The following is a 20,962-nucleotide window of genomic DNA, read 5'->3' on the forward strand; positions in this document are numbered from 1 at the left end:
AGTGCTGTCAGCCTTTCCCCTTAAACTGAATGGTGATTTTGGCTCTTTATCCACACATGCAGTATGCAGAACCATCTTCCGTGCTGTCACAAGATGTGATCAGTGAAGCATATTACTTTAGCTACAGTTCTTAAGTATTCTTTTTAATGCTTTTACAATGAAGGTGATTGTGTTTGAAAGGTTTTTTCAGTGGACTCACACATTGTATCTTCAGAACTATGTAACTCAATTTTAGGTTGAGGAGTTGGTCAGTTGCAGTGTTGAAGTGCCGTAATTAAAAAAAAGCAAATGAAAAGCAAAAAAAGCCACCCCAAGCTGTGGGGAAATTGTGAACACCTATTTCTTAGCAAAACCAGGTTTCTTTATGTAAATAATGTAACTTACAGGTTTTTATTCATGTAATCTCTGCAGCTGGCAGCCAGTTATTGACTACATTGACAGTAAATTTGAGGACTACCTGAATGCAGAATCTCGAGTGAACAGACGCCAGATGCCAGATAATAGAGTGCAGTGTTGTTTATACTTCATTGCTCCTTCAGGACATGGGTTTGTATTAGTGTATTTTATGTTTTCATTCTCTTATATCAGATAAATATCCACATTTGTCAATCTGAGTTCCAAATCGGATTTTTTCAATGGCCTGCAGATCATACTTAATTTCAAGGATGAGTTTACTTTGGCTTGTCAAACATTAGCAAGCCAAACACCAGAAAAATATGATTGCACATTAATTGCATGACAAGAGAAATAGAATGTAATGAAAAGTACAAAGGTGTTCACAGGTGCCAGGCCTGTTTGTGATCTATATATCTGTAGATCACCTTAAGAGAAACTGGTTCACATGTTAAGCAACAGGATTTTTCCTTTCCATTCTTCCTTCCTCCCATTAATGTAAAGTGAAGATGGGAAGTTTCATGCATCGTTGTAAGCATACCATAATTCACTTGGTGTGTAGTATTTTGTCGAGTGGCAATTCCAGTATAGGCATTGCAGATGTTTTTTCAGTTATTAAATTATCTTCCACCCCTGCTTAATTTTTACTTGATCAGACTTCTATCTAGTGGTGGATAGGGAGAACTGCATTTCCAGGGTGTATTAGGTACAGATTAACTATCTGAAACTGGTTGTGTATCTTGTTATCATTGTATCATTATTAAATTTGTCAGAGACTCTTGAATTATCTTCATCTCCTTCTGGTTTTGAAAGTATAAGTATAAGCCTGTTCAATTGTGTAGGTCAAAAGTAGTAAAACTTGTTGAAGGGATGAAGGAATTTAAAGAGTATTCCTCAGGCAATAAAAAATGCCAGCTATTATACTTAGCTTCTGTAGCTAGCATTGGAATGGGTCTAATAATTTTGAACTGTACAGATACTTCCAAATATGGAAAGAAATGTCAGAGGGTGGAGGTTTTTTTATGTAGACTTGCCTTTATTAAGTATTTTGTTGTTGTCCAACAGGCACGTTTGTAATGCCAGTTTTGCTCAAGATGCATGTCAGTTTTAAATGCAAAAACTTGATTTCTTGATATACTATTTTATTAGTGTGCAAAATCCAAAATGTAATTTAAATAAAGGGAAGATGGTTCCTTGTATTAGTCGATTGTTTCTGAGCTAATTTACCCATTCTTCAAAAAACATGTCTTCCCTGTGCACCCCCATGTCTGTTAGAACTTCCTAAGTCAGTGGGAGGTACAAGTTGTTCTTAAGGAAAGAGAAAAGTCTTGTTTCCAATGGATTAAGATTTGGTTGCTAAATTTGTGAGGCTAAAAGCTGTAAAAGTATATTAAGTGTACAGGTATTTCATGTTATTTTTAGGGGAGAAAAGGCCTATAATTATGCTAGGTTTTCATAATGTTTTTCAGTTATGGAATAAATGCTTAAAATTGTCATCTCAGTAAGGAAGTTAATGAACAAAATTGGTGCTGCTTTTAGCATTCGTTTGCTCTTTTAAGATGCTGCCCTCTCTGAAAGGACAGAGCTCACTTCCTACCTGGTTTTTGTGGTGATGCAGTCTTTACTCCTGTTTCCTGTGCAGACAGCAGCACATCTAATCCACCAAGTAGTGTCCTCTTTACTCTTAATGCATTATTATATTTACGTTGAGTTAAAGCATTTGTGGGTGAGCTTACTTCTACTTTTAATATGTATTAAAAAATGTCTTTTTAATACATTTGTAAAAGCCTGCTTTAGAAATTTAGAAATTATAAAAAAACATCAGTTGAAGTCCTTCCATGTAATACATCCCACTGTTTTTAGCTAGTATTCCCATAAACACCTGAAATGATTAAATTGGTTTCTATGGAAGCAGGGGGAGAGAGTGGAGGGGCAGGAGGAGCATTCTGGGTAAGTGAATGGGGTGATGATAGAATTCACAGTCTTTCTGCAATTTTGGAATCGTTATGTAAAGCTTTCCTGCTTCAGTCTCCACTGTAAACACTCAAGTCCTTAGGTGAGCAGACGTTTTGAATAACTCTGCTTTGGCAGCTGCTCTTCAACCCAGTGTTGCTGCCCTCTGCAGCTTTTTGAAGCAAGTAGGAGGAAAACATAGTAAGGTGAATGGATAATCAGAAAAGTGCTTATAATACAGATGTGCTTTAATGTTAGCTATTTAATGGACAGATGTTGAGAACTGGTGAAGTCAGTGACAAGTAGAAAATGTTAAAATGAAGTTAAATATGTGTTCTTGAACATTTTCTTCATTCTTTTATGTATGGTTTTCAGAAATTTCAGTACCAAATTAATCTGTTTTTAATGTTCCTAATATGAATTTAAGATGAAAAATAATCTTGTTAAATCCTCTTAAATGAATCCTTTAAGCCTAACTAAACTTGCTATCATTAATGCATCAAAACCTCTCTAGTTTTACCTCAGGAAACAGGAAATACTGACCACTTTGATCCACAGTGAATATATTACCACACAGCCACCCTATAGCCATATGATGGTTTAGTTTTTGTCACTGTCATCCACTTTCATAACTGTCTTTTAGTTTTACATGCCAATTTAGAGGTGAGATATTTCTAATTCATTTGTGCATAGGCTACAGAGGTTACCATCTTCAGCAATCTTAAGATCTTAAAAGGAAAAGTCTCCTAGCCCACTCTCAAGAGGAAGCATACTGAGACATGACTTTCAGAACCTGCAACTGTATGTGTGAACAGAGCATAATTCACGACTGTGAGCTCGTATCAGTCAGGCTTTAAGTGGGATTATCTTCCGGCTAATAGCACAAACTTTACTGCCTTCATAGAGTTCTTACCTCGTGTTTAAATGAGTGTACTTTCAGCTAGCAGAAGACTCATGACTGCTAGAAATACTAACTTACCACTTATTCCTCTTGTATTATACAATTTAGGGGATTTGCTGTAATAATTGCAGGTAACCTTTTCATTTTCAGTCATCTGTCACTCATAAATCAGTGTCTTAAGAGTAGTTGTCAGGACAAATCTCATCATTTGTACCATCTTGTTTAATTAATATAAATTACAAAGCTCTAATGCTGTATTTCAGACTTAAGCCTTTGGATATAGAGTTTATGAAGCGCCTGCATGAAAAAGTGAATATTATTCCACTTATTGCCAAAGCAGACACACTTACACCTGAGGAATGCCAACAATTTAAAAAACAGGTGAGTTGAAAAATTAATATTTACAACATAGGATAATTTAGTAAGTTGGTCCCTATGGAAATGGTGAGATTTAACTTACATGCAGAGTTTAAACCCTGAAGCAATAACTTGAGACAGCAAAGCTAAGTAATTTATATCTCTAGATTTAATTATAATTCTTGGTGAAATAATCTTGTTTCTGTCCTCAGGGGAAGAGGTTTCAAGTATAGTATGTTTCTTGGCAAGTAAAATAATTCACTGAGATAAAAATCAGTAAGGGAGGAAAGAAGCTTTCAGGATTTAGGTGCCTAAAAGAAGTGTGTTAAAAAAATAAGGTATCCAACAGTATCACAGTTTTACTGATTGCATTGAGGTATCCACTTCTATGTTGATGCACTGTAATTATTAAAGATACCTCAGGTATTATACGAGAATCAGTAAACTTGTTCACTCTTGGGTGTGGTAATGCATTTTAAAGATGGTCAGATAATTCTAACATTGATACAACTGATACAATGTCTTTGTATTTGTAGAATGTATTTGCTGTGAGTGTCTACAAGTGGTTTATGTTTTATTTTCAGCTGCATTATCAGAGTAGAACAGTTAAGCTTTGTAGTCTTGTATGAAGAGGACAAGGAGGACCCAGAACAAGAGAAGACATAAAGTTTTTTTTTATCAAACTCTATTCGGTTATAGTTTAGAAGAATACAGAGTTCAGAAAAGAAGGTGGCATTAAGAGGTGTTGTGTGTAAAACTCTTGATTTAATTAGATAAGATTAAAAATTAGATGACAAAAAGAAAGGAAAAAAATTGGTAGAACACAGAATATTTCTAAATATATGAGCAGCTTTATCAATGAGTGGATGTTAAATAGGAGAGACTTTCCCAAGCCAAACTTTGAAAATAAGTCCTTGCATGATTTGGAAACTTAACTTCTCCTAAGACTGCAAACCTGTGAGCCAGAAATATTCCCCAGGGCTCTGCAGTGCAGCTGTCAGCTAAATGGTCTGATATTTTTCCATCCTAAAATTCTGCAAAACTAATCAGCTTGCTTTTAAAAATACCCTTTAGACAAATATAGCATCAAAACAGGACAGTCACTTTATTTTCATTATTGCTTGTGAATGTTTTTCAACAGTGCTAACTACTAGAGTTAGTCCATCAGTCACAAGCTCTATTAAAAGAGGCAGGTGATCCTGCTTCAAGCAAGTGATGCTCAGGTAAGATGGAAACAGGAAAGGAGTGGCAGCAGTAGCTGTTGTGGGAACTCAGGGATAAAGTGTGCCTGCAATTATTTGTTCAAGTACCTGGTTTTATAAAGAACCCAATTGCAAAACTGGTCTGACAGTTTGTTGTATTAGGTTTTGCACCTAATTCTACGCAGGCAGAATTACCATTAGAGTAAACCTCTTGTTTGTCCTGTTGTAGAAAACTAGTATTAATTTTTGCTGTCTTGTGTTGGTGGATAATATTCTGGTAGCTGGGAGGGCTCTAGCTCTCATTGTGTCTGCTCTTGGCTAAGGAGAGATGGTCACACTATTAACCCTTTGGGGGTCACCTGGTGGTGTTAAATGTGCAAGTTGTGTTGCAGTTTAAGTCAGGGTAATCTAAAGGATTTTATGTATCTAACAAAAGGAGGAGAATCAGACTGCAGGGAAAAAAAAATCAGGCTGTTTATAAAGTATGAAATCCTCAAACAAATAATAATTTTGTTTCTAGATAATGAAAGAAATCCAAGAACACAAAATTAAAATATATGAATTTCCAGAAACAGATGATGAAGAAGAAAATAAGATTGTTAAAAAGATAAAGGTAAACTAATTTTCTTTTGAAAAAGTGCTTGTGGAGGGGCAAGAGGGGTTGAGTGTGAAAAGCATTCTGTCATTAAAGAAGAGCACACCAAAGTGTTTAGAATATAGAAATCTGATGTAAAGCTGTCCTAAGGGTCAGTGTTCCTTATCAGAAGCAATTGAATGACATTAAGTCATCGAAGTCCTTCAACGGCTAAAATTCAGAATGAGAGCACTGGATCACATGCTCATTAATGAAATCTTAAAGATCACTTTTTAAAATTCATCCTTATTTGACTTCTATCCACCCTCCACAGCCTACCACTTTTTTTTTTTTTTGGTTCTGAGCTTTGTAGGAGTCAAGGGTTTTCTTTCAGACGGAGGTATGCAGTGGCATAAAAGTGTGTGCATTACAGCTAATAGCTCTCTGGCTGATTGATACACTGAAACCCTAATGGAGATAAATGACTATAAAGAAAATCAAAAGGACTGTCAGGCTGCTGAAAGGCTTTTTCTTAGTTTAATCATGTTTTCAGTTTGTTCTTTCATGTTTGGAGTCCATCTTGTGTATGTTTCTTGAGCCTTGCTTCTGTTTGTTCATTAGCTGTAACAGCTTGTAAGAGCTTTTAATTTTTTTTTTTTTTTTTTTTTTACTGGGGAAATCTCCTAGGATAGATAAACACAAATAGGACAAAAAATGGAAGATATTCTGGGACTAAGCCTAGAGAAGAAGAGAATAAAAGCAAAAACAAAAATGCAAAATACTGAGCTTAGTTCTCTGTCCCTTTCTGCCCCTTGAAGCTGCTCTTGGCTCCTTTGTTGCTTGTTACACTGGAGGCATTCTCAGTTCAGCTGAAAACAAGAACTTGATGTAGTTCTTTGCCAAACCTTTGAAAATTGGGTACAAGATCCAGTCAAAGTAACAGCCCTTGTAGCCAGTAGGTATATGACTGGGTCAATAATTGTGCAGTTGAATAAATAGGAAATGGTTTGCCTCTTGCATAGCTTACTAAGTAACAGTGATGTCTGTTCCTTAACTAGATTTACAGAATGCAGTAGCATAAGGAGTTCAGAAGGAGTGTGTGTATATGTAAGTCATTAAACTGGTCAGAGGTCAATAAACATCACCATTCTTGCACTTTTTTTTGGGTTAGCTGTATTGCAGTGTTACAGCACTGACCTAGCTTATGTCAAGTTGATACATGGGCATGCTTTCAGTATCTTTTGACAGCAGATTTTGATTTTTAAAGTCATACTTTATCTTGTAGGACCGTTTACCTCTTGCTGTGGTAGGTAGTAATACGATCATTGAAGTCAATGGCAAGAGAGTTAGAGGAAGGCAGTACCCATGGGGTGTTGCAGAAGGTAAGGCTTTCTTGTGATTTTTTAATCCATTTAAAACTTACTAGATATGAGTCTGTATTTGAAATGTTTGAAATACTTAATTTCAATGATCTTTGGTCTGGAAATTAATTGAATATATCATTTTGTTATTCTGACAATATTGGAACAAGGTAAAGGTTTTGACAACGTGTAACTTTGCAAGCAGATTTCTTTTTAAGCCTCAGTGAGAAATTGTAAAACCTGTAGTAATTTATTGCAGGTAATGATGTGACTTAAATTACAGTTGTTTTCTAGCTTTTTTACCTTAATTATCTTCATCTAAAACCTGTGTACTAAATTCCTCTCTCTAGAGCATTCACATTATAAATATTAATTTGATCGGTTCAATTGTCATAAATACAATTTTTCCCAAAACATCTGAGTCTTAAGTGCTGGGGTATAGCAACGGAAAGGTACCTGGTAATGAATAGAATACTTTTAATTTATTTTTTTTTTATTTATTTAAAACTTACTGTCTATTGCTATAGCGACTTGAAGATAACTGCATGTTCTTCTGGCAGCCATTTCTTGTGCTTTAATGCCTTTCATATATTTCAAATGCCACATGGCCCGACTTGCACCACACTTTGTAGTAAAGCAATCACTATTAGACTGTTTTTTCAGATCATTGAGTTTTTTCCTTTGGTGTGCATATATTGAATAAAGAGGAATTTTTTTTTCCCTCACTATTTCTGCCTTCCAAGGGCAATGGACTATAAATTGGATGCAGTGTAAAACAGACAAAAAAACCTCAGCCAACAAGCAGTGTATGGACCAATACTTTAAAAAGGAATGCTGTAACACTTTGAAGTGCATGTCTGGCAGGAAATGAGGTTTGGCAGAAAGTAAAAACCAGCTGCATCAGAGAAGATCAAGCTTTATTTCAGGCTCTTCTGTTGGCATTTGGAGATGTGCAAAATCGTGCTCATTTTCTTTATTTTAAAACAAATTTCTGAAAGGTTTCATGTTCGCGATTGTATGACTTTTGGAAAGGAAGAGCTAGCCTAACTAAAAGGAGCCTCTTGCAGTGGCTTTCAGTCTGTCAGGACAGAGATGATGCTTTTTTGAGAGTATGACTTCATGTACCATCTGAGTGGAATTTACCAGTCTGTGTAAAACCATGGAATAAAATAATGCAGGAGTGCAGATACAAGAATGAACGCACAAAGTGGCAATGTTCTGCATTTTTCTGTAGGATTCACTGAATTTACTTGGGCTATTTAATTCCTTCATCTTGGCTTTTTCCCTCCTTGCCATGACAATGTCTGTCTTTACTTCAGAGGCACACTGGAACATGCCCTATGCCTTTCTTTTGTGTGTGCTAAGAGCCTTGTGTGTTGCTTTCTCTGTCTGCACATCAGAGAGGTCTGGAGTGTGCATTTTTCTCCAGTGTCATTCCATGATCTCTCAGGGAGATGCCACTCACAGCATCAGCCTCTTCTACTTTAGTGACAGGCCCAGTGGAATAGGTGGCATTTATAATGACATCATAGTGACAGCTGCCAGCTCTCTGATCTGTAGGTTGGTGCATCAAATTCAGTACACAACCTTCCTTTGCTTCATTAATGAAGAACTCAATCTATATTAAAATTGAAATGAAGATTTCTGCAACTTATTGGGCAGGGGCAAACAGGTTGAGTCTGTCTTTTAAAGGTTTTTAGATATAGCTGGATCTAGACTGAAGTCTTCCCTTAGTGTCTGATCCTTACACAATTGATCCTTACACAGCTGTGCTATCAGGCAGCCAAAGGATGAAATAGTTAAACTGGCAAAACTGTGCTTCTCTTGTGGTAGCTTATTCTGCTGCACTGACTCAGTACAGTTTGCCAATATGGCTTAGGGGAGCATAGGAACTCTGCTAGTAAGACACATTATTATAGTTATGTTAATGTTTTCCTTCTGCTAACACACATGTTGTTTGAGTAAGGAAGGCTGTGGGAGTAATTTGTTGTTGGAATGAATGTAGATGAGTGGCATCTTACCTCTCTGTAAAGCACAGATTTTGGTTGGCATCTCAACAAAAGCTTACTTCTTCTTGCAGTTGAAAATGGTGAACACTGTGACTTCACAATTCTGAGGAACATGTTGATAAGGTAAGTAACTGATACTTAACGTTAAGTCTTCTGGTATATCTCAGAGATTGGGAAGTCCTACATTGGAGAAAAAGGAATTTGAGATAATGAGTTCATATGAATTCCCGTATTTTTAACTGTAAGCAGTTATCTTACATTTTATGGTAACTTGTTTAACCATATACTTAGCAAGCAGTAGTGTTGGTAGTGAATTTTTTGTGATTTCTTTTTCTGTTACTTGTTACCAGTCCATAGGAGCTTGAGTTATCTCTTAGTGCTGATGTGTACGTAGTTGCAGGCATTTTCTAAAAACTTCAGCACTGAAAGTTTACCTAAAACAAGACTTCCTGTGCTTTGTTGTGTTAGGTGCTGAGTTCTGTGCTTCTAGCAGTCCACTAGCTGACATCTGCTGTTAGCTTGATTCCTAAGCTTTGCTTTTCTCCCAGCTGACAATGGACAATTATGAAAAGAAGTGAATGCTTTCAGCTTAGTCTTTAACTTAACATTTAGAATTAAACATGTAGAATTAAAAGATAGAAACTGGAAAGTTTTGGCTTGTTGCTTCTTGCCTGACATGCTTTTTCTCACCTACTGCAGTAGTAATACACAGTTTTCTTATCTGCCTATCAAATACTTGCAAGTTTATCCACAGAACTCAAACTTTCCAAAGACTGATCCTTTAAGTTAGTGTTTGGAGTATTGCAAGCTTTAGATAGTTTGGTGCAAAATAACCTGGTGTTTCTGTGCTTTTTCTGTCCTGAGAGCTCCAATTTAAATGGTAGAATAAAAACATTGTGGGAAATGGGACATTAATGGAGGGATATAATTAAATTCAAATAAATCTGAAAATTAACAGGGACTGATTTTTCAGATAGTATTTTGTATTTATGCACTAAGCTGATAAATTACACTTATTGACAGAACTCATATGCAGGACCTGAAGGATGTTACTAACAATGTACATTATGAGAACTACAGAAGCAGAAAACTGGCAGCTGTTACATACAACGGTGTTGACAACAACAAAAATAAAGGGCAGCTAACAAAGTAAGTTCCTGTTAAGGCTGTATTGCACTTTAATCTTTTTACTTTCCCTTGGTTTTGGTTGACTGGTTTGGTGAATGTGTGGTGGTATTTTCAGTTTTGGGTTTCTTGGGGAGGGATGCCAGTGGGTTTGTATGTATATAGCCTTCAGTCAGTTGTCTCTTTGCTGTGTCTGAAAGGAGACAGCCTCTTGTTTACTTGTAATTTGGGGTTTTTTCCCTCTTTCACTAAGATTGACACTAGTTTCACTGAACATGCTAAATAGTAGATTCAGTTTTGAAGATAATTGTTATATTTGCTCAGAGTTCTATTTCACTGATACTGCAAAGTTCTCGTGCATTAATTTCTATTTTGGTTTATATGTTACTTTTGGAATTTTTGGTTCTTCTGCGTGAATGATCAATACTACTGTGTCAGGGATGTTTTTGAGAAGAATGGGTTCATATTTGTTTAGAAACTCTGAAAAAGCAGACCTGCTACTGTCATCTTCGAAATGCTGCTCTAGCAACTCATATGGCTGCTTATCATGGCAGGGGAATTATTGCAACATCATTATCTTTTGTGAGAAGGGAGTTACAATGCAGTGTTTGGGGGCTTTTGTAGCTGTTTTTGCAAGCTCTGGTATGTCATTTTTATTACCTCTGACAAGAAATTGTTTGCCAACCTGATGAAGTTACTGAAAGATTTAAAACTAGGCTCTACTGTTTTCTGAATTGTATAATGCTGTTTAAGAATAGCTACATTCAGATATTCAGCTCTGCATGTAGTAACTGCATCAACAGTAATTAGTGATTAAATAATTATTAATTAATGGTGCTCTTATTTTGTACTATATTTAAGTACAAATTTCTCAATCACAATGCAGGGTACTGTTCTTTTCAGCTAATGGTATGCAAAACTACAGCTGTTCTTCCTGTAAAAGATACCTGAAAATAGTTGGAAATACCTGCTATTTGCACCCATACGACAGCTACAAAGCCATTTTTCACTAAAGAAATGTCTGTTCTACACTCTATTAATGCTTTAAAAGTTGTGTGGGAATGATTTACGTGGACATGATTTAGTTTCATCTAGTGTGAGTCTACATGAGACTTCCCTGCTCATAACTGACAAAAAATGTAATAGTTTATGTCAGTTGTAGCAACTCTTCAGAAGTGTACTTGCACTTAAGATGTGTTGCTAATGAGGTCAAGTCTTAAAAATACTAGTTTTCAAATATATGTATCCATAACATTGTGGTTACTTCTTCTCACTGTCATGTTTCTTGCCATCATGTTATCCCTGACTCAAGGCTTCTGAGTGCACATAGCAAGCATGTCAGATGAAAATGTAGTAAGAGGAGTGCAGAAGAGAAAATTGTGCATTTTCTCCAGGACTTCTAACTTGCTATTGGTGTGCTTTTTATTGTATTATTATTTGCTATTACTGTACTGAAAATTAAAATTCCCCCCCCCCCCCCCCCAATTAAAATCCCCCCCCCCCCCCCATTGTTATTTCGAATATCAAAGGAAGTTGTTTACATTTTTCTGTGTGTGTTGTTAAATACTGGGGTTTCTTATATACCTTTCAAAATCTTAGTATGTTTTCCTGAGATTTTGGAAAATCTGAATTTTAGTGACAGCACTTTTACTATTTTTGTTTTGTACCTGCTTAGATTTGTGTTAGTCTGCACCTACAAACTCAGTCTGTTACCTCATCCATGTAAGAGGACTGGTTATTCTGCATTCTTAAAAATAACAATAGAGTCACTATTTAAAATTATTTTTTGTTCCCATATTGCAGATACAATAAGATGTTATTTTATACAAAAATACATATATGAGTAGGTTTCAAAACTCTTTGTGATCTTCATTCACCCCTCCACCCCACTCAGTTTCTGATAGCATTGCTGATACTTCTTTTTGAGCCAGAACCTACACTACGAGGGTTTGGAATTACTTTGCTTTCTGAAGCATGCTCATTTTGCATCTCCTGTCACTTCAGATCACTGTACTGTCCCACCTGAATATCTCCAGGTGAATGTGCCTTCTAGAACTATTTTCTCCTTTAGAAATCTGTTACTTGGAGCACTGCAGTACTGCAGCTCAGAGATGAAAAAATACAATTGGTGCTCTTTGCTATCAGGGTTTTTTTATTCAAGAGAACGAGTAAATAATTGCAGTTTGATTCAGCCATCTGAAAGATGGCAAAGTATATTGCAAACTTACAAAGACTATTTCGAACATTTTGTAAGAGTTTGTTCCCCAGAACACAGGGTGACTTAATAAGTAAATGCATGAAATTTTTGATTGCATGTGCTGGTTATGAAGCAGCTGATGCTATTTTTCTGTTTGTACCTTAACCATATGTTGAGTTGGAGTTTGTTGCTTTTTGGGGTTTTTTTAAGCTTTAATATGCATTTTTGACTTCAGTGTGTTTTTGTAGCTTTTGGTTTTTAATCTAGTATAATTGAAGCAGCATAGAAGAAATCTTCCTAATATGTGCCTCCTGGAAACTGAGGGGGAGGAACAGATATTAACAGTTTATCTGTATCTCCCTTAGGAATTTTATGCTTGCCTGCTGGCCTTTTGAAAGAAGTGTCTGTGTCTCAAATGGGAGCAATATTGATTCTTGCATGGGAGACAGATCCTGTATCTCTGTGTGAGAATGGAGACATGCTCTGATGCTGTCTGGTGGTATTACAAGCATATGGTTAAACACAGATACACCCCCTGGCTCTGGAAACTCCTAAGCTGCTGGGTTTTGAGACTGGGAGGGCAGACATACCAGGAGACATGCAGTGGTGCTTGTACTTTTCCAAAAGTATCTCCTGCTGGCAGCTGTTGGAGCTGTAGGACTGACCTTTTGTAGCTTTCAAACAGCTGTATTTTTATGATCGTAGCAGATCTCAGTTTTTCATGCAGCTGTTAACATATTTCTTTAGACAAAAATGCTAATGTGAAAACAAAGAGAAGTATGTGCTACAAGTTTTAATGATACTGTGCAGATTAATTGAAGCATTTTTCTGTCCAGTTAATAATCTTAACTCTGATTTGGTGAAACTTGACTGTTCTGTAAGTAATTTGTTAACTTAGGAGCAATCCAAAGCATGTCTTTTCCATGGTTATGGAGGGTTTTTTTGTATTTTAGGTTTAGTCTGATTTGTCAAATTTTCAATATCATCCTAACCATTAAAAAAATTAAATGTCAAGGTGGTCTTCACATATGTAGGTAACTTGTCTCTTTAAATCATGTGGTAATTGCAGTTTCACAAGTGTACTATGTGACATGTGAGAAAATTGGCATTTGCTCTGAAATTCAGATGTTGTAAATCGAGAAATCTTTTTGGTTTGCTGTATGAAGCTGCTATCTTCAGTGAATTTAAAAGTAAAATCTTATTTTTATTGAAAGTCATATTGTAAGTCGTAAAGATGGGTCTTGTCCGTCATTGATTCAGGGTAACAAAATACACGATGCTCGAGTCCCTCTGACTGCTGAGCCTGGCCACTTCCAGCTCCTTTTGCCTGTACTCTTGGCGGGTTCTGTGAAACAGCCGTGATGGCCTGAAGGCCATGTGAGAGGATGGTGAGCTCAGAGCTGGTTTTCAGCCCGTTTTCCGCTGAGCCGAGGCACGCTGGGCGCAGCATCCCGGTGCCCGGGGAGGTGACGCTGCAGCCGAGCCGCCGCTGAGACCTCTGCTGGCCGTGGGAGCCGAGCGCTCTGCCTGCGGGCCTTCCGTACTCGGGTCTCTGCTGGCCGACAAATTCTAAACGAGGAGATAAGCCTCCAGGTGGCATTGGTTTCCGAATGCTTGTATAGAGCAAGTGGTGCTTCGTGTCACTAAAATATTTAAAATCTATTTAAAAGCATAGATGTTGTAGGAAAAGTCTTCCTGAAAGCATCTGCACATCAAACCTGCGTTAATACTGACATGATGTAGTGATCAACTAATTGAATTTGAAATAAATATAGCAAGCTTTAACTAACAATTTTTTCCTTTTAGTATGAAAAATTTGCTTTTGGGGGAGCACATAATTAGCTTTAGGAATCTAATAATATTGAATTTACTTTTTTAAATTATTGCTTTTTGGTTTTGTGGTTTTATTTAAGCATGCTAAGCTAAGCCTCTGTATTTTTTGTTTTTTAGATTTGACACAGTTGAAGGCATGTAAGTGGTGATTTAAATTTTTCCAAAAAATTTAAGACAAAAATTCTGTAAACACAAAAAGGATTTCACTGTTTGATGTTTCAAATTTAAAACAGTTTCCTGGTATCCCACTCTTGGCATTGTTTTTTTCCACTAGCAGTTGGTTTCGGTTTTTTTTTCCTAAAGCTGTGCTACTGTAAATTTTAGGAATTTATAAATGCTTACAGTGATAAATAACTCTGTAAAAAGCCATCCTCTTTAGAAACCTTTTGGCTAAGATTCAAGTCAAATTTGGTCAAATTTCAAAAATCAATAGAAGTGCATAAATTATGGGATTCCCCCAGTTTCTATCCATAGCTTAGTTATCTTTATATAGATGCTTATAAAGAATTAGTGGAGTTTTTATCCTTACCTGTAAATTTACAATTCTTCATTGAATTGGGGATTTAGTAACTTAAATAATTTCTGACCACAATTTTATCTTATTCCCTGCTTGCAGAGATTCTTTGCACATATCTAGAATAATTTTTAATTTTTGCAGAATAACTTAGAGGACTTATTAGAGCACATGTCCTCTGAAATCAGTTAAATGTTTTACATCTTTGTTTAGTGGTTTGTGGTTTTTTTTTCCCTTCAGCTCTTTTTTTTTTTTTTTGTGTGTTTGTGTCTGGTTTTTTGTTTGCTTGTTTTTGTTTAAATCCCTTATATCATTTTGTCCTGAAATACAGTGATGTGCTTTTATCTGTGTCACATACTTAGGACCTAATAAAACCAGTTGTGACCTATGTTGTAAAGCTCTCAGCTGTAAATGCTCACTTGTCAGTTAATCAGATTTTCTGTGCAGACTGATTTTTACCACTTTCTCAAAATACAGCTTGCATGGCATCCCCATTGGATTTACTAAGTTTTCAATCAAAGGACAGTTCTGCACCTCTTTCAAGTTAAAACTGCAGCAATGATTCCTCAATATTTATTCTCGTTTGTAGATTAATTTTTGAAGAGCAGATGCATTTGAGAACTTTACATCTCTAGAAGAAAATAGTATTGTTTTGACAGATGCTTAGCTTCCACAAGTACTGCTACTCACCTCTTCTTTCACTTCCTTAGTATTTTTCTGCATTATTGTACCTCACCTGTGTTTAACCATTAATTTTTTCCTTGTAAAAGATTGCTAGCAGTTGGGCTTTTGAAGGACTAAAGTAAAAATTAAACTGAAGATCAATTTCAGTTCTGTATATTATACAGCGTTTTACTGACAAGTCCAAGTGTTGCAACTATTAATTCAGATTCAGTTTAATGTATACATTAGATATCCTCTGCTGATTAATTGTAATGATTCTAAATATAATCAGCTTTTCCTCCAACACAATAGCTAAAACTTTGTCCTTTTAAGCCATAGATACTCAAAACTGAAATAAGAGGCCAGTGATTTGGTTTGATTGCTCTTTGTGGAACAGCAGAGTCTTAACATAACTCTGTAGCAATCATCACTAGATCTCTATCATCCTGTTATAGTAGATGTTTACAGTGAAACTTACTATTCAAAACCCATATCACCACAACATGGATAGCAGGCTTATACAGCTTTAAAAATTCAGTACAATCCAGGAAAGTATACCATAAGGTATATGGAAAAAATAAAAATAATGTACATTATTTTTGTACATTACATTTATTAATTGCTTTCTAAAGAAAAACCTTCCAACTAACACTTTGAAATACTGATTTTCAGTTGCCCAGACCTTTTTTGCAAAGCAGATCTCTCTTTAAAACTATGGACCATGGCATTCAACACAGTTGCAATGTTAAGTATTTCTTGGGCTCACTTGGGAACAATGAAGATTCAGAGAGAAAATAGAACTTTAGTCTGCAGTGCTCCTAATTTTCTTATGTCCATTAATTTTTTTATATATTTGAATTATGGGGAAGAAAAAGATGCCTGAAGATCACTTGGAAGATGCTAATTTTCTTTTTCTTGTTTTAACATTGATTTCCTCTCTTCCCATGACCAGGTGGTTCTACATATAAAAAGTCAAGAGTTTCTGTTAACCTAAATGTAGTATAAATCAATCATGGGGGAGGAAAAGACACTGTATGAAATATCTTTGAGTAAAGCTTATCTAAACAGTTAATATAATAATGTAAATTGAATTTAAGCTAGCAGTGCCTACAGCAATGTGTTTATGTTATTGCTTCAGCATTTTTATCTTGCTTTTTCCAGATGTCCTAATTAACAGACAGGGAAAAAAGTTCTTACTAGCTAACTGCTTCTTCTGGATTTATGGCAGGAGCCCATTGGCACAGATGGAGGAGGAAAGGAGGGAGCATGTAGCCAAAATGAAGAAAATGGAAATGGAAATGGAACAGGTGTTCGAGATGAAAGTCAAAGAAAAAGTTCAGAAACTGAAGGACTCTGAAGCTGAGGTAATCAAAATGTTTTAAACACCAATATAACTTGAGTATGAACAAGTGTAGCAGTGGGACTTTTTGCCAATACTTTGCAACATAATCGATTCCATAGTTGATTTATATCTGTAAAGACAACACTCTTCTTCTTTATCAGCTTTTTGCCTTTGCTGAAATGGTATAAATCTAAAGTTAAAATATAATTTTAATGTTCACATGCATTCTATTTTTATTTTCAGTCATAGCATGTTAAAATACTCCTTAACTTTCTTACCCTCTTCTTCTCACTTTTCTTTGGAATATTTTGTGCTTATTCTTCCATGTGATTTTAAAAGTTTTTGAGACTTTATGGCTTACATAAGCTAATGCAATAATGATCATTTGTTGTGTGTATTGAAAAAGCATTTCAGGAATTGGACACAATGCCTATAGGCATCTCACCTAAATGAGAATTACTAGGCTAAGGAAGAGTCAGGGATTTGTTTTTGTCAGTCTTCTGGTACTATTTGAACAAATTCTGTGGATACTTAACTCTAATTTCTGTCATCTCCAGGTGAAGTCCTCACAGTCAAACCATTTTTTTACAGGCTTCAGGAGGCTCTGAAAATGATCTCTTTAAGGGACTGTTATAATTAGAGGTTTGGGTAAAACTTCTTAAGTAAAAGCAAGAAATTAAGTAATTTTTGGGAAAACAGTTTCTCACAAGAAGCCTAATAGAGAAATTCACAACTGTCAAAGTTCCTTAAGAAAGTTTGTCTCCAAATTTGAGGAAAAATGAGGAAACTTGGAAGGGTAGCTGAAATGCTTGGCAGCCTAGGCTCTGTAAGGTGCCAAGGCATACTGGATCAAAGAAAAAAAAATTAATTAATATAGTGGTTTTTTTGGGTTTTTTTTTGAGAACTCAATAGATAGGGATATGAATAGTAAGATATGCCAGTCAGCAGTTTGAGGATTTTAAAGCTATATGTTCTATCTGGATCATGGTTTTTGTAGCCACTTGATTTATCCTTTCTTTGATTTCTGTCTTGAATCTTTTTGAACCCTTTAATACTTCTGGTGTCCACATTCTCCTTGTTATATAAAAAAAATACTTCTGGCTATCTTATGACTTTCTGACTGAATGTATCCTGTGATACCAGTTTTTTATGTTCATGCAATTAATTCGTCTTTTTTCTTCACCATTTGTGGCTTTGTAACTTCTGTTGTATTTATGTAAATGTAGAAAAGTAGGCAACAGACAGTGCCATGTAGAAATGTGTAAAAGGAAATAGGTTTTCAAGGGCTGTGTAAAACAGGGTTATGCAAGAGAGTAAGGAAAGAGGAAGTTTTATATCACTTTCTCTGAAGTGTGGACATCAGGTTGAGGAGGGAGGGGATTCTGGCTCTTTACTCCACTGTGGTGAGACCCCACCGCAGTGCTGCATCCAGCTCTGGGGTCCCAGCACAGGAAGGACATGGACCTGTTGCAGCAAGTCCAGAGGAGGCCACCAAGACAATTAGAGGGATGGAGCACCTCTTCTATGAGTGAAGGCTAAGAGAATTGGGATTGTTCAGCCTGGAAAAGAGGAGGCTTTGTGGTAGCCTAATTGTGGCCTTCCAGGATTGAAGGGACCCAACAAGAAAGATGGAGAGGGACTATTTACAGGGGTATGGAGTGACAGGACTAGGGGAATGGCTCTAAATGGAAAGAAAGTAGGTTTAGATCAGATATGAGGAGAAAGTTCTTTATTATATGAAAGTGGTGAGGCACTGGAACAGGTTGTCCAGAGAAGTTGTGGGTACCCCAACCCTGAACATGTTCAAGGCCAGGTTGGATGGGACTTTGAGCATCCCATGATACTCAAATGATGATTAAATGATCTTAAAGATCCCTTCCAACCCAAACCATTCTATGTTTTAACTCAATTCAAAAAAACATTACACCACACTAAAGGAATCACTTCTCCTAACAACTGTTTCCATCCTCACATACAACACATTTGATTATCAGTCTGTCCCAGCAACTTGCAGGAGAGAATTCTCATTCTGTTTTGGAATGTAGACAATTCACTTCCTCAGTACTACTAGTTCATTTAATTAGTGAATTAATTAATCTCCTTAATATTTTTTTCTAAATAGATCCATAGTATAGTTAATGCTGTGGGATGAAATCAATATTTTGGAAGTCAAATATTTATTTATATTTATTTATATTTATGCTGTTTTATGCATTAGTGATACTCAAATGCTCTGCAATTTGCTGCTTAGTATATGCATCAAATACCAAAGTATTTTTAAATTTTCTTTCATTTGCCAAACATAGCTGCTTGCAAATTGTGTTTGTAAACTGGGTAACATTTGGGGCATTTTCTGTTAACTGTAAAATGAAGCTATGGGATTAATAACCTTTTGGTTTCTGTTACTGGCAATATCTATCACCTTGGAGTTTTTAGCCTGAGCTACTTTCACTAAAGAAAAATAGAATACATAATTTTGTTAGATTAGTAAGTTTGGTTGCTGATGTTTGTTAGTACAGTTCCAAAAGTTGCTGTGTTTTCTGCACCTACTGAATCTGTTTATAATCTTCTACAGCTGCAGCGACGCCATGAGCAAATGAAAAAGAATTTGGAGGCACAACACAAAGAATTGGAGGAAAAGCGTCGTCAGTTTGAGGATGAGAAAGCAAACTGGGAGGCTCAACAACGTATTTTGGAACAACAGAATTCTTCCAGGTAAATTGGAGTCTTGTCCTGCATTTCACAGTAAAAATTCTGTAATGGTAATGGTCCATCCATGGTTGTTGACTGCTATGGAGGTGTCACTTAAAAGCCAAGAGAAGTACTTTCAGTTACAAATGATCATGTTTCAGCAATTGTGAGAAGATTATTAGCCTCTAAAGCAGGTTTTAGCCTGCAAAAACACGGCACCTACACATAGATATATTTATGGAAATAAATAAATGTTTATACTGATAGATGGCATCAGACTTCTGGGGGATGAGGAATTAAGGTTCTGAGCATTAAAATGTTTAATTCCCTCAGTCCTTGGGAGGGGAAATCTGGTGATAACTGCACTGCTTGATTCACACAGTACAAGTACTGTGTACTCAGTAAGTTTCATACATTGTGTTGTAACCAGTAAAAGCCTTATTAAATGCCTGTTTTAAAAGGTGTATATAATTTTTTTTTAAAAAACAGAACTTGTATGCATTATTTAATAAACTTTTTTTTTATGTCATTTTAGAACCTTGGAAAAGAATAAGAAGAAAGGGAAGATATTTTAAATGCATCATTTTGACCACCAGTTATGTATTAGTTGCCAATATGCCAGCCTGGACATCAGTGTTTGTTGGATCCGTTTGACCAATTTTGCACCAGTCGTATCCATAGTAATGGATTTAACAGCATGACAAATTTTTGTTAATTTTGATGGAGAATGAGATGCCTTGAATTGTCTAGGGTGTTGTGTACTTGGAAAAATAACAGCTCTAAGTACCTTTTTCATTCTTTTTTTTAAGACAGGTGTCATTTTAATGCAAAAGAAAACATTTTAATGTTGTACAATCATGTTCTGGTGGTTTGACGGTTTACAGGATATAAAAAAAATGCAGGACTCTAGACGGTTTTTAGTGAGGATGAATTGCCATAATATGATGCAAACAATGCTTCTCTATTATTATTATAATAAAAATTCCATTCAGTGCAGCATATACAATAATGTAATTTAGTCTAACACAGTTGACCCTATTTTTGACACTTCCATTGTTTAAAAGGACACATGGAAAAACAAAAGTTGTAAGCTTACAGTGCACCTAAGCTTTTTATAACAACCCTTTTATGTTTTGGATTCTTTAAATATATGCTATTCTCATTTAGTAACTTCTTTAGCCAGAAGGATCTCATTACTGCTTCATTTTTTGTAATAACATTTAATTTAGATATTTTTCCATATATTGGCCCTCCTAAATAGAATATAGCTTCTTTCATATGGTAGGAACCAGTGAGTAAAACTTTCCTTTAACTCCCTTTTTACATTTTATGGTAAGTAGCAGGAAAACGCATTTATAGGTCATTTCTAGGCAAAATTGTGGAGTTAACTACCAACCTGTTTCTACCTGTGTGCAGTCTTTCTTTATTTTACTAGAAATGGGAATATGGCCTCGAGAAAAACATCACCATTTTGCATTTAGCTGTATTCATATACTGCATTTCTGTATTTTTGTTTGTATTGTAAAAAGTTACATAATAAACAATGTTGTGATGTAACGTGCTGCTGTGTCAGGAATTGTGATGGAGTTGAACAGCTGAGTACATCTCTGGAAATGTGTGAACTTTCTCTCTGGGTGATCTGTGCCTTTTATTTCATCTGAGGAATCAGTTTAAGATGTAGAAGACCCCATTTCCATGTCCATGCTCTGAATTGGCTATACAATGATCTTTCTGTCGTGCCCAGGAGAGGGCACCAAGTGCCTGCACACCCTGTGCTGTGTCCCACCAGCTCCCCTTCTGGCAGTCCTGCTTCTCCTGCTGTTCTTAGTGCCTTCTGCAAGCTTTTA

The 20,962-nt window shown here is 36.0% G+C and overlaps 1 protein-coding gene across 4 annotated transcripts in view; it reads left to right on the top strand.

The window, feature by feature from the left end:
• Positions 1 to 20,672, top strand: part of SEPTIN7 (septin 7) — a 79,436-nt gene extending 58,764 nt beyond the window's left edge. For 2 of the 4 annotated variants that reach the window (XM_041407742.1, XM_041407741.1), the window contains exons 6-15: positions 412 to 546; positions 3,511 to 3,628; positions 5,327 to 5,419; positions 6,666 to 6,762; positions 8,822 to 8,873; positions 9,774 to 9,899; positions 14,023 to 14,043; positions 16,311 to 16,446; positions 19,000 to 19,139; positions 19,651 to 20,672. In XM_041407742.1, coding sequence (XP_041263676.1) covers positions 412 to 546; positions 3,511 to 3,628; positions 5,327 to 5,419; positions 6,666 to 6,762; positions 8,822 to 8,873; positions 9,774 to 9,899; positions 14,023 to 14,043; positions 16,311 to 16,446; positions 19,000 to 19,139; positions 19,651 to 19,690 — 958 coding nt within the window. In that variant the 3' untranslated portion in view covers positions 19,691 to 20,672. The remainder of the gene's footprint in view (positions 1 to 411; positions 547 to 3,510; positions 3,629 to 5,326; positions 5,420 to 6,665; positions 6,763 to 8,821; positions 8,874 to 9,773; positions 9,900 to 14,022; positions 14,044 to 16,310; positions 16,447 to 18,999; positions 19,140 to 19,650) is intronic. The other 2 variants (XM_041407744.1, XM_041407743.1) reach the window with 2 other exon arrangements.
• The last annotated feature ends 290 nt before the right edge of the window (positions 20,673 to 20,962 follow it).

The sequence above is a fragment of the Onychostruthus taczanowskii genome, unplaced genomic scaffold (genome assembly GCF_017590055.1).
Source record: "Onychostruthus taczanowskii isolate IOZ18803 unplaced genomic scaffold, ASM1759005v1 scaffold28, whole genome shotgun sequence".
Taxonomy (NCBI): Eukaryota; Metazoa; Chordata; class Aves; order Passeriformes; family Passeridae; genus Onychostruthus; species Onychostruthus taczanowskii.